General features: G+C 39.1%; 1 protein-coding gene across 1 annotated transcript in view; it reads left to right on the forward strand.

The window, feature by feature from the left end:
• Positions 1 to 14,315, forward strand: part of wdr37 (WD repeat domain 37) — a 121,624-nt gene that overhangs the window by 72,636 nt on the left and 34,673 nt on the right. The window contains exons 9-11 of the mRNA XM_020530920.2: positions 1,525 to 1,601; positions 4,848 to 5,085; positions 6,707 to 6,848. Coding sequence (XP_020386509.1) covers positions 1,525 to 1,601; positions 4,848 to 5,085; positions 6,707 to 6,848 — 457 coding nt within the window. The remainder of the gene's footprint in view (positions 1 to 1,524; positions 1,602 to 4,847; positions 5,086 to 6,706; positions 6,849 to 14,315) is intronic.

The raw sequence follows: 14,315 nt of genomic DNA on the forward strand, positions 1-14,315 counted from the left end.
TGATGCTGCTTGGCCTGCTGTGTTCATCCAGCTGTACACCTTGTTATCTCAGATTTTCCAGCATCTGCAGTTCCTACTATCTCTGATACAATTTAAACCCCACTGCGAAGCGTCTTCTAAGGATGTCTCCCCTGAAGAAGTTACCCTCCTCTCTCCAGACAAACCTCAGAAGATTTTCTGATGAAGGGTCTAGGCCCGAAACGTCAGCCTTCCTGCTCCTATGATGCTGCTTGGCCTGCTGTGTTCACCCAGCTGTACACCTTGTTATCTCAGATTTTCCAACATCTGCAGTTCCTACTATTTCTCATAAATTTTATGTCTGATTGACTGACAGTTTGGGTGGCATGGTGTCTGTGATTTGCACTGCTGCCTCACAGTGTCAGGGACCCGGCTTCATTTCCAGCCTTGAGTGACTGTCTGTGTGGAGTTAGCGTGTTCTCCCTGTGACAGCTTCCTCCCACAGCCCAAAGGTGTGCAAGTTAGGTGCCCATGCTAAGTTGCCCCATAGTGTCAAGGGATTCTAGAGGTTAAGTTGATTAGTTGTGGTAAATATGGGCATAGGGTGGGTGCTAGGTCTAGGTGGGCTGCTGTTTGGAAGTTTTTGTGCAGATTCGATGGGCTGAATGGCCTCTGCCCACACTGTTGGGATTCTATAATTCAGAAGGATAACTGTTGAGGAAAATGGAATGTGTGCACTTGTAGGGGTTATCATTCAGAGCTTAAGCGTTTTTAAAGACGTGTCTGTTTTTCATTCAACTTCACAGATGATGCCGAAAGAGGGAGACATACCTAAGAGGGAGAACTAGATTCACAAGAACTTAGAATTTTTTTTTGGCTTTTACATGGAGAAGGCCTTGCACTCGAGGGAAGGAACCAAAAGAGGGAGCTCTTGATCTATTTATTAAAATTCTTATTTTCAACTGAGACTTTCTGTGAAATGCAATGCAACAAAACCAAATGTTCTTAAAAGTGCAGTGTACTGGTGTTCCAGCCATATTGTTAATTATTTCAAGTTGACCCTATGTGATGTCATATGCAGAGCCAAGTTGTCATTGGGACCGTATGAATTGGTGACTGAACTTCCAGTGTTGACTTAGGAAGGAAATGGCACTTTTGACAACTGGCAGTGTAGGTAAAAGCAGTGTCAAATTTATCTTTTACTTCAGAAAGTCTACTATTATTAGAGCATTATTTTCCCAGCAGACGCAAGTTTTTTTTTGAAAATAATCAACGTTTTAGACACTGACAGCTTGTTTTCTTTCAAAAAAATCATACTTTGTTTGCTACTTTTGATATGGTTTTGAATTGGATGTATACATTGAAATTCTTTTGAGGTGAAGAAATTGGGGTGCTGCATTGTTGCCACATTGCTCGGAGAGGTTGAAAAGTGTAATTTAGTAAAGATTTAATGTAAAGATTATTTTTAATGTGAAATGATTTTGTATTTCTCTGTGGGCAGTTTAATGTGACCAGAATTGTGCCATATAGATGAATTTCTTAGACCATTTCTATTTGTACTTGAAGCATCTGGAGATCAGACGGCGCATATCTGGCGATACATAGTGCAACTGCCCACCCCACAGCCAGTGATTGATTCAAACGTGAGTAACTGTGTCCTTTGTGAAGCTAAAACTAATTTATGTATCTTTATTAGTTAATACAAACCTTTTGTAATCTCTTCCCCATTTTCTGGTGATCCATTTTGTCTTGGGTAACCCTCCGGGACCTTCATTAAAAACAAGGCCTTATTTTTATTATTCATTAATGATATGAGGGCGTTGCTGGCTAAGCAGCATTTATTGCCCACCCCTAATTGCCCAGGGGGCAGTTCAGAATCAGCCACATTGCTGTGGGTCTGGAGTCACGTGTAGGCCAGACCAGGTAAGGATGGCAGTTTCCTTCCCTAAAGGACATTAGTGAACTAGATGGGTTTTTCCTGCCAATTTGACAATGGGTTCATGGTCATCATTAGATTCTTAATTTTTATTGAATTCAAATTCCACCATCTGCTGTGGCGGGATTTGAACCCAGGTTCCCAGAACGTTATCTGGGTCTCTGGATTAACAGTCCAGCGATAATACCACTAGGCCATTGCCTCCCCTTCATTGTCATGTAATAAATCTTATTACGTTGTTTGGAATGTGGTGAGCAAGAAATAGATAATATGCAGAAAGCGCAAAGATAGGGAATGCGTTAATTGTAATTTTCCAAAAATCCTTGGATTCTGGATAAGTACCAGATGATTGGAAAACTGTCAATGTGACATCCTTATTCAAAAAGGGAGGGAGGCAAAAAATGGGTAACTATAGGCAGCCTAATATCTATTATTGGAAAAATATTGGAATCAATTGTTAAGGGATTAATAGAAGAGTTGGAATATCATAATCTAGTCAAGCAAAGTCAGCATGGCTTCATGAAAGAGAAATTGTGTCTGACTAATTTAGTAGAGTTTTTCGAGGAAATCTTGACCAGAGTAGATAGATGGTGACCAGGAGATGTACTGTATTTGGACTTCCGGAAGGCATTCAACAAGGTATTTCACAAAAAGGTCAAGTCATAAGATCAGAGCGCACGATGTTGGAGGTAGTCTATTGGCATATTAGAGAATTGAATCTTGAGCAGGAAACAGTGAGTGTGAATAACCTTTTTCTGGTTGGTGACCTGTGACCAGTGGGGTTCCAGAGGTATCATTGCTGGGAATGCAACTGTTTACAAAATATATTAATGACTTGGAGGAAGGAAGCAAATATACTGTAGCCAAATTCTCAGTCAACACAAAAATAAACTGAATATTGAAGGCTGTGAAATGCATAATCAAAAGATAAGATTTTGGTTCTTTGAGTGTTTGTATCCTTTAGAGTAGAGAAGGCTGAAAGGGGACCTGATTGAGGAGTACATAGGAGGGCATACAGACGGAGATAGGATGAAACTTTTCTTCTTTGTAGAGGGATCAACAACGAGAGGTATAGATTTAAGGTGAAGGACGAGGTTTAGAGTAGATTGAAGGAAGTTCTTTTTCACCTGGAGGGTGATAAGACATTTGGAACCCTCCTGCCTCTACCACACTTTTAGGCAGACCCATCACAACATTTAAGAAGTACTGAAATGATCATTTGAAGCTCCGCAGCATATAAGGCATTGGGCTAATTGATGGAAACTGGGACTTAAGTAGATAGGTGCTTGATGCCCAACGTGAACATGGATCGAAGAGCCTCTTTCCGTGTAGTGGTATGTTGACTTTGTGACTCTTTCTGTTTCTGTTGGAACATTGCAACAGGCCAAGGTCATGAATGTTAAAACGAAAGCAAGGTGAAGAATTAAAGTAAGAGGCAGCTGGTAATTAGGGATCATGTTTGCCCAATGAATGGAGGAATTCTGCAAAATGGTCATGTAGTCGCCATTTGTTTTCCTCAATGTAGAGAACACCGCATTGTGAGCAGCTAATAAAGTTTACCAGGGAACAGAATTCTTCCTTTTGAGGGCTTTTCTTGAGATTTTCCCAAGGCTACATTTTGGATTTCATGGGCTCCTTTTTTCAGTCTCTCTAATTCCTTTATTGGACGGTGCAACCTGTTAATAACAATCTACCTTATGTACTTGTGTTGATGAATGGGGCGTATGGATTTGCACAGAAGCAGAAGGAAAATAATTCATTAATATTGTCAATAATTACCAATCTACCATTAACTGTAAATCCACAACACATAAGACAAGTGATAGCCTTGTAGCCATCACTGTATTTAAATTGGCACATCTGGCACTCTCTTCCTTTAAGGCACTCTCTAAATCTGATCTCTTTGACAAGTTTTTGGCCACTTGTACCTAATATCTCCTGTGAAGTACTTTAGTGATGTTTGAATGCTATTGACGGAATGTTGAGCAAGTGGTTAGTATCTGCTTGAATTAGATAGGAACTGGGGGATTTGTGCCGGTCTTCAAGCAACTGTGTGATGCTTAAAGGATTAGTAATGGGAGCTGAGGCCTGTAATAACAGTGCAGCTCAAGACAACCTTTTCAAATGAACTTTCTAGGTCAAAATGATAATGAGTAGAAACCCGTTACTGAGCAATCTTTATCTAACACAGTTTTTAAGGAAAAGGTTGTTACCTCTTGTTATTTTGTCAATTTTAGTTCAAGGGAAATGCATGTGGTGGGCTAGGCATGCTGAGACTAGCTTCAAGAACTTAGTGGGGAATGGGTTTTGAGGGCCTGGGGTGGTGAGGCAGTGTTGAGGGTGGATGAAGTTCTATTCAGATGTGTATGACACACGTCTGGGGCAGGTGGGACTTGAACCTAGGCCCGTGACCCAATGTGCCACAAGAATTCTCCTAAATTCATCCATTGAACTTATTGCATAAATAGTAACAGTTCCACTGTGGGCCGGGGGATTTTAATATGTCTTGATGCTACTGTTCCTTTTGACATATCCTAATTCAAAGCTGTTTTAATTTTCTTAGGCAGTAAATTTCCATGCCCCTGAAAAGTTTACTTAATTTAAATTGTTGGAAGATATTTTTGAGAGAGACAATTAAATTAAAAAAGGTGGACTGTATAGTTCATGATTCTGCTTATTGCTTTCCTGAACAACTACATTTGAAGTGTTGTGGAACGCTAAGCTGATAATTCAAGGTGGTTGGACTTCAGCTATGCTCAACAATCTGTCAACAGAAGTTCAGAAGAGTTAAATTGTTTCTTGTTACGTACTGCACAGCTGGAAAATTAATCCTTTGGCTTTTTGCCACAGTTCTCTCATTTGACTAATTACTTTAATTACCTTCAGTGTAACTGCTAATATAGGTCCAGCATTCTATCTGTAGGTTGAGTTAATTCTCTTTATTCTGTTATAGCAAATGTCTGGGGAGGAAGAAGTTGATTTCTCAGACAAAGATGAAGCAGACGGAGAAGTGGAATGCCCCAGTGAAAGCCCAACAGTCCGAGCTCCAACAACTACGCTCAAGAGTCATCAGGGTGTGGTCATAGCTGCTGACTGGTTAGTTGGAGGCAAGCAGGTGGTCACAGCGTCCTGGGATAGAACCGCAAACCTTTATGATGTAGAAACGTCAGAACTGGTGCATTCTCTGACAGGTAAGATGAGATATAGGAATCTGTGATGAGTGCTTCTTAGGCATTTTTTTGGTGAAAATATAGATCTAAGGCTTGACATGTTGAAGGAAACAAACTGTTTACTAGGGTAATATATTTTTTCTTTTCCTGGTCAGCACCTTTGTTATATTGAGGTTGTGAAGTTGCTGCATAATTTTTTCACCTTTTACTGAAAAGTACATTTAGTTCATTTATATGAAGCTGCTGTGTTAAATTTGAGTCAGTTGCCTTGCATATCAGATTTAAATTATTTCAGGGTCATCTAGGGTCTGTGGTATTAGGTACCTGTGACACGGTTTCTATAATAGGGAAGAGCAAAATAGGTTATTGGATTGACCACTTGTTTTCCGTGTTGAAATGTTCCTCTCACCATTGTGTCTTTTTGCTATTTTACCCTTTCTCCTTCACATCTGACAATCCATGTATTTTGTGTAGGAGTAAATAGGACTTGCTCACTTCTACTTCTGTGCATTATGCATTTGCTTAAGATGCAAACACCATCTCTGAGCACTTTAACCATATTTATCAATATCTGATGCTTACTGCTAGATAACATTCCTCTTCTCTCAAACACTAACCCCTTCTGCTAAAGCTGCCACCAGTTGTTTCATTTTGTAGTGCTTTGTGTTTTGAAAATGCTGGTCAGGGGAGCTGACATTTCGAGAACAATCTCTTATACCATGTGACCCAATAGCAGAGAGCACTATCCACAGCTCTCATTCATTAGATCGGAACAGAACTCCATGACATCTCTTGAGGGAGTTTCTCTTGACAGTGTGTACTTTCAAGCAGTCTGTGGGTAGCAGTTGTAAAACATCTCTCAGAATAGAAAAAAGGTGACTGCAAGAAACTGATCAGCATATAGGTATTGCCCAGTTATTTATCCGATTTAACAATTGTCAACAACATTGCAGTTTATTTCCTTCAAGATCTACGTTGAGCTGTAGAATTCTTCAAATTCAGAATGTTTGTAAAATGGTTATTGTGTCATAGATGGTTTCTAAAATCCATATTCCTCTCTGCTGAATGAAACTTATGAAAATTTTTCAGTACCTCTGCTTGTAATTTCAGTCTGTAAGCAAGGATAATTTTGGGCATACAAGGTCAGGTCCTTCAATGACACTTTCCAGACATTGACCATACCACCTAGAAAAACTAGGGCGGCAGATGCATGGGAACACCATGACCTGCAAATTCCCTTCCAAGCTGCACACCATTTCCACTTGGAATGATACTTCCATTCTTTCTTCGTTGGGTCAAAATCCTGGAGCTCCCTTCCAAACAGCACTATCCCTACTGTTCAAGGACTGGAGCAGTTCACAGAGGTAGCTGATGTCTAGCTTCTCCAGGGCCATTAGGGATAGCAATAAATTCTAGCCTAGCCGGTCATGGCCATATCCCATGAATAATGAAAAAGAATGGCTAAGTTTATTTCTGCATCTAAAGCGCCAGTCCAGCACGTCCACTGATGACTTATGAAAGAGTTTGATTGGAAAATTAAGTTCAGCTTGAGGTGTTAAAAAAAATAGCAAATACAATTTTGCTTTCGCATTCTTAAAATTAATTTACTGCACAATTTATCTTCTGTCTCCCTATTCATCAGGACATGACCAAGAGTTAACTCATTGTTGTACTCACCCTACTCAGCGCCTTGTTGTAACATCATCACGTGACACCACCTTTCGTCTCTGGGATTTTCGAGACCCTTCAATACACTCAGTGAATGTCTTTCAGGGTCATACAGAGTGAGTGCCTTTAAACTTTTAACCTTTTACAGATTACTGCCATATTTCTCTTGCAAATCTGAACAGTATGAGATATTTATATTTGCCTTGCTTACAAGATCACAGAGCAAATGTGCTCCTTAATATAGCTTCAACGTATCTGTTGGACTGTGTAAATTACATTAATTAAAGTTTTATTTTTGCAAGTTGTAAACCTTCACTATCTAGTCAGAAACCATGTTGATGAATAACCTGCTTTGTCGTACAATATTAGTGTTTTTCTTTGTGTCATGACCTTTTCAACAACCTCTTTCTAACGTAACTCAGAATCCAGATTAATTTTGAACTTTTAATTGGGTTAGTATTTTTGACTTTGTTATTTTTCCAATAGTTAAGTGATTGTTGATCAATGTTTACATTGCTACTTGATGATCAAAGTGCTTGCATCAATTGGAGGATGGCTTTTCATAGGACATGGCCTTGATTGAGAATTTGTTTAGCTTTGCCTCACTTTGTTCATTAATGTTTGTCTGTGCTTGTGGTTTTATTTTGCCCCTTTTAGAGACTGGGGCTGCGTGAGTGATAGAACTGAATCAAACCACAATCATTGATTCATAATGTCAGTAGATGTAATATATTTGGATTTCCAAAAGGCATTTTTTTAGGTACCACACAATTAATAAGATGAGTCCTGCTCTTAATATGTTAGCACAGATAGAGGATTGGCAAATAGAAGCCAATAGAGCATTGGGATAAAGTGAGGCGTTTTCAGGATGGCAGTCTGTACGGGATAAGTGCTGGGGCTACAATCATTTACAGTTTATATTAATGACTAGGATGAGGGAAGTGAGGCTCTCAGATAACAAAAATAGTTGGGAAAGCGAGTGGTAAGGACAACACAAAACGTTTACAGAGGGATAATGACAGGTTAAGTAAATGGACAAAACTTGGCAGATAGACTGTAATATGGGAAAATATCAGGTTATGCATTTGGCTAGATAAATGGAGGAGCTGGGTATTATTTGAACAGAGAGAGACTACAGAAAGCTGCAACCTGGAGAGTTTTGGGGGTCCTAGTGCATGAATCAGAAATAGCTAGTATCCAAGTTCATCGGATAATACGGAAAGCAAATGAAATGTGGGCCTTTACTTTAAAGGGTACAGATTATAAAAATCAGATGTTTTGCTAAAACTATGTAAGGCAGTACTCCGACCACGTCTAGAGCACTGAACATTTTTGGTCCCCTTATCTAAAGAAAGACCTTGTGGCATTGGAGGCAGTTCAGTGAAGGTTCACTAGGCTGATCCTGAGTAAGGAGGGATTTTCTTTTAAGGATAGCTTGAGTAGATTTGGCCTGTATAGATTGGATTTTAGAAGACATATTGACACATCCGAGATTCTTAGGGGGCTTGACAGGAAAAATGCTAAATGGTAAGTACTATAATTCTATGAAATGCTGAGAGGTTATTTTCTCTTGTGGAAGAGTCCAGGACCAGAGGGCATTATCACCGCGTAAGGGGGCCATCCATTTTAGACCGAGAAGGAGATGAATATCTTCTCTGAGAGTGTTGAACCTGTGAAATTCTTTATCACAGAAAGCTGGAAAGATTTAGTTGTTAAGTATATTCAAGGCTGAGAAAGACAGATTTTTAATCAGTAACAGTATCAAGGGTTATGAGGAGAAAGTTGTTAAATGAAGTTGAGCATTATTGGATCCTCTGTGATCTCAAAGAATGGCAGATAGACCTGATTACTAAATGGCCTCCTTTGTGCTCTACGCCTTGTGGTCTTGTGTTGACACCCCACAATTAGTTGGGATAGCAAAGGGTGGGGTGGGATCTTTGCAATTGTTACTGTTATTCATCTTGTTCACTAGTTTGAGCTGTTCAATGTTTTAAGGAAACTCTGTTTGAGGTTTGTCATGTCTGCAGACTGAAATTCCACTTAAATATTGCATACAGTAGTTACACTGCCTTGGACCATGTTGTTGTATACATTTTGATTGGTATATCAGTATTATTATACTTCATGTCCTGTTGCCTTATAATGTATCCTGTTAAAAATTCTATCAAATGCATTCTATGCCTCATCCAGCACATTTATTTGACCAACTCACCGAGACCCTTCAACAGTACTTTTAAACCTTTGTCCTGTACCATGTATAAAGACAAGAGAAGCAAATGTGTGGGATCACCCCCACCTGCAGGTTCTCTCCAATCCACATATCATCTTGACTTGGAACTAAGTCAGCATTGCCTTCACTGTCACTGGGTCAAAATCCTGAATTCCCTTCCGAATTCAAAACATCAAGTATGCCCACACCCGGAGGACTACAGCAGTTCAAGAGGGTGGCTTACCTACAACTCCTCAAGGACAATTAGGGATAGACAATTAATACTGGCCTAAATGCTAATGCCCATGTTCCGTGAACAAATTTTTGAAAAGAATTACTTTTAGTTTGGCAAGAGGTTCAAAAATGTACTGTATTTTTCTGGCTATTTGTTTTTCTTTTGATTAACACTTTTCTTAAAAGTCTCATTTGTAGAAAGCAACAGACCTGAGATGAGTGCTATGGTTTTGAGGATTAATTTAGCATAATTTTCACTGGGGAGTGTCACTTTTGGGAGTTCAGAAGAAATATCGTCGTTTTATAATCTTGAATAATGACTAGGGTCATGACTATCATGGCTTGTGTTCATCTCAAAACTGATTTGAACCTGATTGAAATATTTTGGATCGGAAGGCTTAGACCTCATTCAGCATTTTTAAACACAAGTTGCTCTGAACAACTTTTGCAATGAGCACAAGCAGAACAGAATAGAGCCCCACTCCAAAATAATCACGACATTGTGATGGTATTATGGTATGGCACTTACATTGAAAGGTTTAAGATCAACATTGAGCATGATATAAGTGGAATGCAGACCAAGGTCATTTGGTAATACAGAATTTAAGTATTGCTGAGAATTCACAAACCCATGTAACTATCATTGTCCTTCTAGTACAGTCATGCCATCATAGTGTGTTTTCTCAATTATGTTCTGAATTCATATAATGAATGCATGTCTAACTTTGCATTGTGTCAAACAATAAGATCAAGTAAAAATAGTATTAAGATAGACACAAATTTATATTATTGTACATGATTGTTGTGTCTTAGTCTTCTTACAATTCTTATGTGACTTGGTCCACATCTCAATTGCATTATTTCATATGTGGTGCCGAGTGCTCTGTCTTAATACTGCCATGTGCCAAGATCAATAGTATGTATATATTCCCTACAGGTCACAGTCCTCATGCTCCAAAGCAAATGAGTAACGCAGGTGCTGTGCAAATTAAACCAAAGAATCAAATGGCTTTAAGTTTATTTGTCAAGGGATGACATTCAAAGTGGAAGACTTCTTATGACATAGTCCATAGATGTGCAGGCTAGGTAGATTGGCCATGCTAAATTGCCCATAGTGTTCAAGGATGTGTAGATTAGGTGGGTTGTAGGGGGATGGGTCTGGGTGGGATGCTCTGAGGTTGGTGTGGACTTGTTGGGCTGAAGGGCCTGTTTCCACACTAGGGATTTTATGACCTATGATCAATATTTTGTCAGAGCTTTTGATCATTCATTCAGATAATTCACAAAATGGGGGAAATAACCCTTTTATAGTGTATGAGAAGAAAGTGCTGATTGGCCGGCAAGTGGACTCTGGTGCAGGCATTGCCATGAAAAATACACAGTTTGGATGATAACTGAAATTTAATTGCAAATCTTTGTTCAGTTTAAATTAGACAGGTTAACTCTCATTGGTGAAAGCATTGGCCTAAAATGAACCAAGAAATGGCAGTCACCTGTTTTGTTGTATTGAACTAAGCATAATGCTTTCTGTCTATAAATAACATGGACCTGTATATTAACATAAGAAGCCTCCAGTATAAGCAAGTGCATCACTGACTGTCTTAAATTTGTTGTAAGCATAATTCTTAACACACTTGGATTATTTAGCAAATGCTATCCAGTTGAGGAGACACATTTAATGTTGGACTCTCCATTTTGGGTTTTGCAAGCACAGGTTTGTTGGGTGTGGTTAGTACCCTGCTGGTTGTGAACAGGCAAAGGAATGTGCTGATCTGCCAATTTTTGGGATCTACAGCCTATGTACTTGGCATCATGCCAGCACTGAAATTCATATACCATATTACTCAACTGTCTGATTAGCAGACTGTCAAAATCTGAGAACCATAGACCAGTCAACTTAATACCAGTGAGCAATAATAAACTGAAATTTATATTCAAAGAAGTAACACACAATTTAGATACTGCAAGTATCAGAGTCAAAAGTATAGAAAATCTGACATAGGAGTCCAATATGGTTCAACCCTGTTCTCACCTAGTATTCTGAAGGGGCAAAATGAAGGTTTCAATGCTCGACCAATGCGCTAACAGTAAGTGACTAAGCAAATTAAATGTTATAGTCAGGCTGCATGCCTTCATTCTAAGCATCATTCTGCTTTTAATTCATTTAGACCAGGTTTCTCTGACCTCAGAAAATCTGGACAATAAAAGACAGGAAGGACAGGAACACATAAGACCATAAGATGTAGGAACAGAATTAGGACATTCGGCCAATTGAGTCTGCTCTGTCATGACTGCTATGTTTCTCAATCCCATTCTACTGCCTTCTCCCCCTAACCCTTGATCCCTGTACTAGTTAAAAATCTGTCTCTTCCTTAAAGACACTCAATGACTTGGCCTGCACAACCTTCTGCGACAATGAGTTCCACAGATTAACCACCCTCTTGCTGAATAAATTCCTCCTCATTTCAGTTCTGAAGGGTCATGTCTTCACTCGGAGGCTATGCCCTCAGGTCCTAGTGGAAACATTATCTCTACGGCCATTCTATCCAGCCCCTCAGTATTCTGTAAGTTTTGATCAGATTCCACCCCCCCACCATCTTTTTAAGCTTGATTGAGTACAGACCCATTAGACAAGTGCCTTGCTTGTGTGCAGGAGGAGCAGGAGTGTTTTCTCTAGACATAAGCTGCAGTAAAACCAACTCCTAACATCTGATCTGTGTGTTTCATCTGTCACCACCAACCATCATAGAATTCTTCTACCCCCACAACAATGTCTCAGTCTTTCAGGATACCTGTCTGCTCTTGTAGGGCTTTGGTCTTGTTCAGCATGCCCCCAGTCTATCAGCCTGACTCCTGTATACGGGATGTTGACAGGTTGAGATCTGGCAGATGAGATGGGAGATTGAATTGAATTGAATTAGGTTTATTGTCACAAGTATTCACACGAATGCTGTGAAAAAGAAGTCACCACTTAGGGCGCTATCTTGGGTACAGAGGTACCTAGGTAAATAAGCAGAAAATTCCAACACAGATCAGTGTGAAAAGGCTTATTTCTGAGCCATATAGGTGGAGGGAAAAGTAGTTTGAAAATTGTTGTCTGCCTTTAGGTTGTTGCATCAAGGACATGGTTCACTTAAAAGTCACTGATTAAGCACTTGAGAGGTACAGGAACAGTGCTATCCGAGGAGCAGTGCCCAACCATCAACTTCAGAAAAAGAGGGTGAAAGATATGAAAAATTTGAAAGATTCATCAGTAATGAATCATGAATAAAACTGTATTATTTATCATGACATTTTTATAAGGTGATGTATCAATGCGATTTTCTTTTCCCCTCTTCCTGAAGACATTGGCAGGCACTATTCTTAATATTTCAGGTAAGCATTACAATAGCTTGTTCCATGGGAAAAAAGACTTAGTTTGCACCATGTTTGTCTTTAAAATGTCTTCTTAGGTTGAATTTTGTTGCGTAGTTCACAGCCTTTTTTATCATGGTAATCTGAGATAGTGTAAATATTGATTCATATTTTGATACTGCATTATAAAAGCTGCTGTACGATTTTGGCTAATCAAACTATGAAACATTGTTGGTGTTCGTTCCAAATATTTAGCTTTTGTGATTAGCTCCTCATTCTGCTCCTGGAAGCCACTCTTGTACTGGATTTTTAAAAAAAGCATGGCACCAGAAATACTAACAAGCATTAAACTCCCTCTCATACACAGACCAAAACCCATATGCAACTGGTTAAACATCCAAACTGTAAAATAAATGACATTAAAATACAAATAAATCACTACTTACATTGCAGTCCTTCAAAGAGAAAAGCAACAGCACTGTTGAAACTTCCATTTTATTTGTATTTAGCACTGGTCCAATATTAAAGAAAATGGCATTTTGGTTAGTCACTCAACTGAATTAACTTAAATTTAAAACCAAGGTGTAGGTGAGGGGGTGGTGATTAAAGAAGTTGTAAGAAGGAGGCAAGACCGGCTTCTTTACGTATAGCTAGTGTGTTGATCCCACCTCCCAAAATAAGTAGCAATTCTTTTGGCATTGCATAAGTTAATAATTTATTAACAGCTAACTTAAAATTACCTTTATTTTGTTAAACTGTTTTCTCTTACAAATGTGGTTGCATCAATCCTATCCAGTAGGTGGTGCAACCCAGCTAGTTATTTGTCTGCCACTGCTTAAGGTCAAACTTACAAATTGCTTTTTCCATTTTGTTGTTAGCAATATGTCTGTCAGCTTAATGTCTTTAAAATGAGATGGTGATAATAAAATTTGGCTTGTTCTAGAAGTCAAAATTTTGATTCAAAATACGTTGAAAGAAATATTCCACCATTTGGTCTATCATTATTCTTTTGAAAGTGTATTTAATTGGTCTCAATCCACTGCTCTTTATAAAGCCTCTCAAAGTTCTACATTTTAAGTATATATACACAATTCCCTTTTGAAAGTTACTATTAAGTCTGTTTCTACTATCCTTTGAGATATTGTATGTTTGATTTTCACAATTCACTACGTAGTATTTCTCTCCGAGATTTTATATAGCAAACTCAAGAGGCTGTTTTTGCCTCTGTGCTCTTCCTGAGTCTATTACCACCTCAGTTGCTCTGAATACTTCACAGCCATGAAGAATGAGGATTCGAGGTAGATGATTTAGGGCGGAGATGAGGAGACATTTCTTCACCCAAAGAGTGGTGAGCCTGTGGAATTCATTATCACAGGAAGTAGCTGATGCCAAAACATTGAATATATTCAAGAGGCAGCCAGATATAGCACTTGTGGTGAATGGGATCAAAGGTTACAGGGAGAAAGCAGGATTAGGCTGTTGAGTTGGACGATCAGCCATGGTTGTGAAGAATGGCAGAGCAGGCTTGAAAGGCCGAATGGCCTCCTCCTGCTCCTGTCTTCTATGTTTCTATGTAACTGTTTGGTTATTAAAGATCCCCGTCTGGGTTTACAGCTGTCATGTTGTAGTTTCTACTTTGGGTGCTGTTTGAAGTGGTTGGTGACCACTCTGCTGGGGGGAAAAGAGCCCCCAGCTTAACTCTTCTGGTTGTGGAAGATATCTTGTTCTGAATGTGGTGTGAAACCTGATTGTACTTTTGAAGAGTGACTGAAAGACTTCTCAATAC

The sequence above is a fragment of the Rhincodon typus genome, chromosome 2 (assembly GCF_021869965.1).
Source record: "Rhincodon typus isolate 14 chromosome 2, sRhiTyp1.1, whole genome shotgun sequence".
Lineage (NCBI taxonomy): Eukaryota > Metazoa > Chordata > Chondrichthyes > Orectolobiformes > Rhincodontidae > Rhincodon > Rhincodon typus.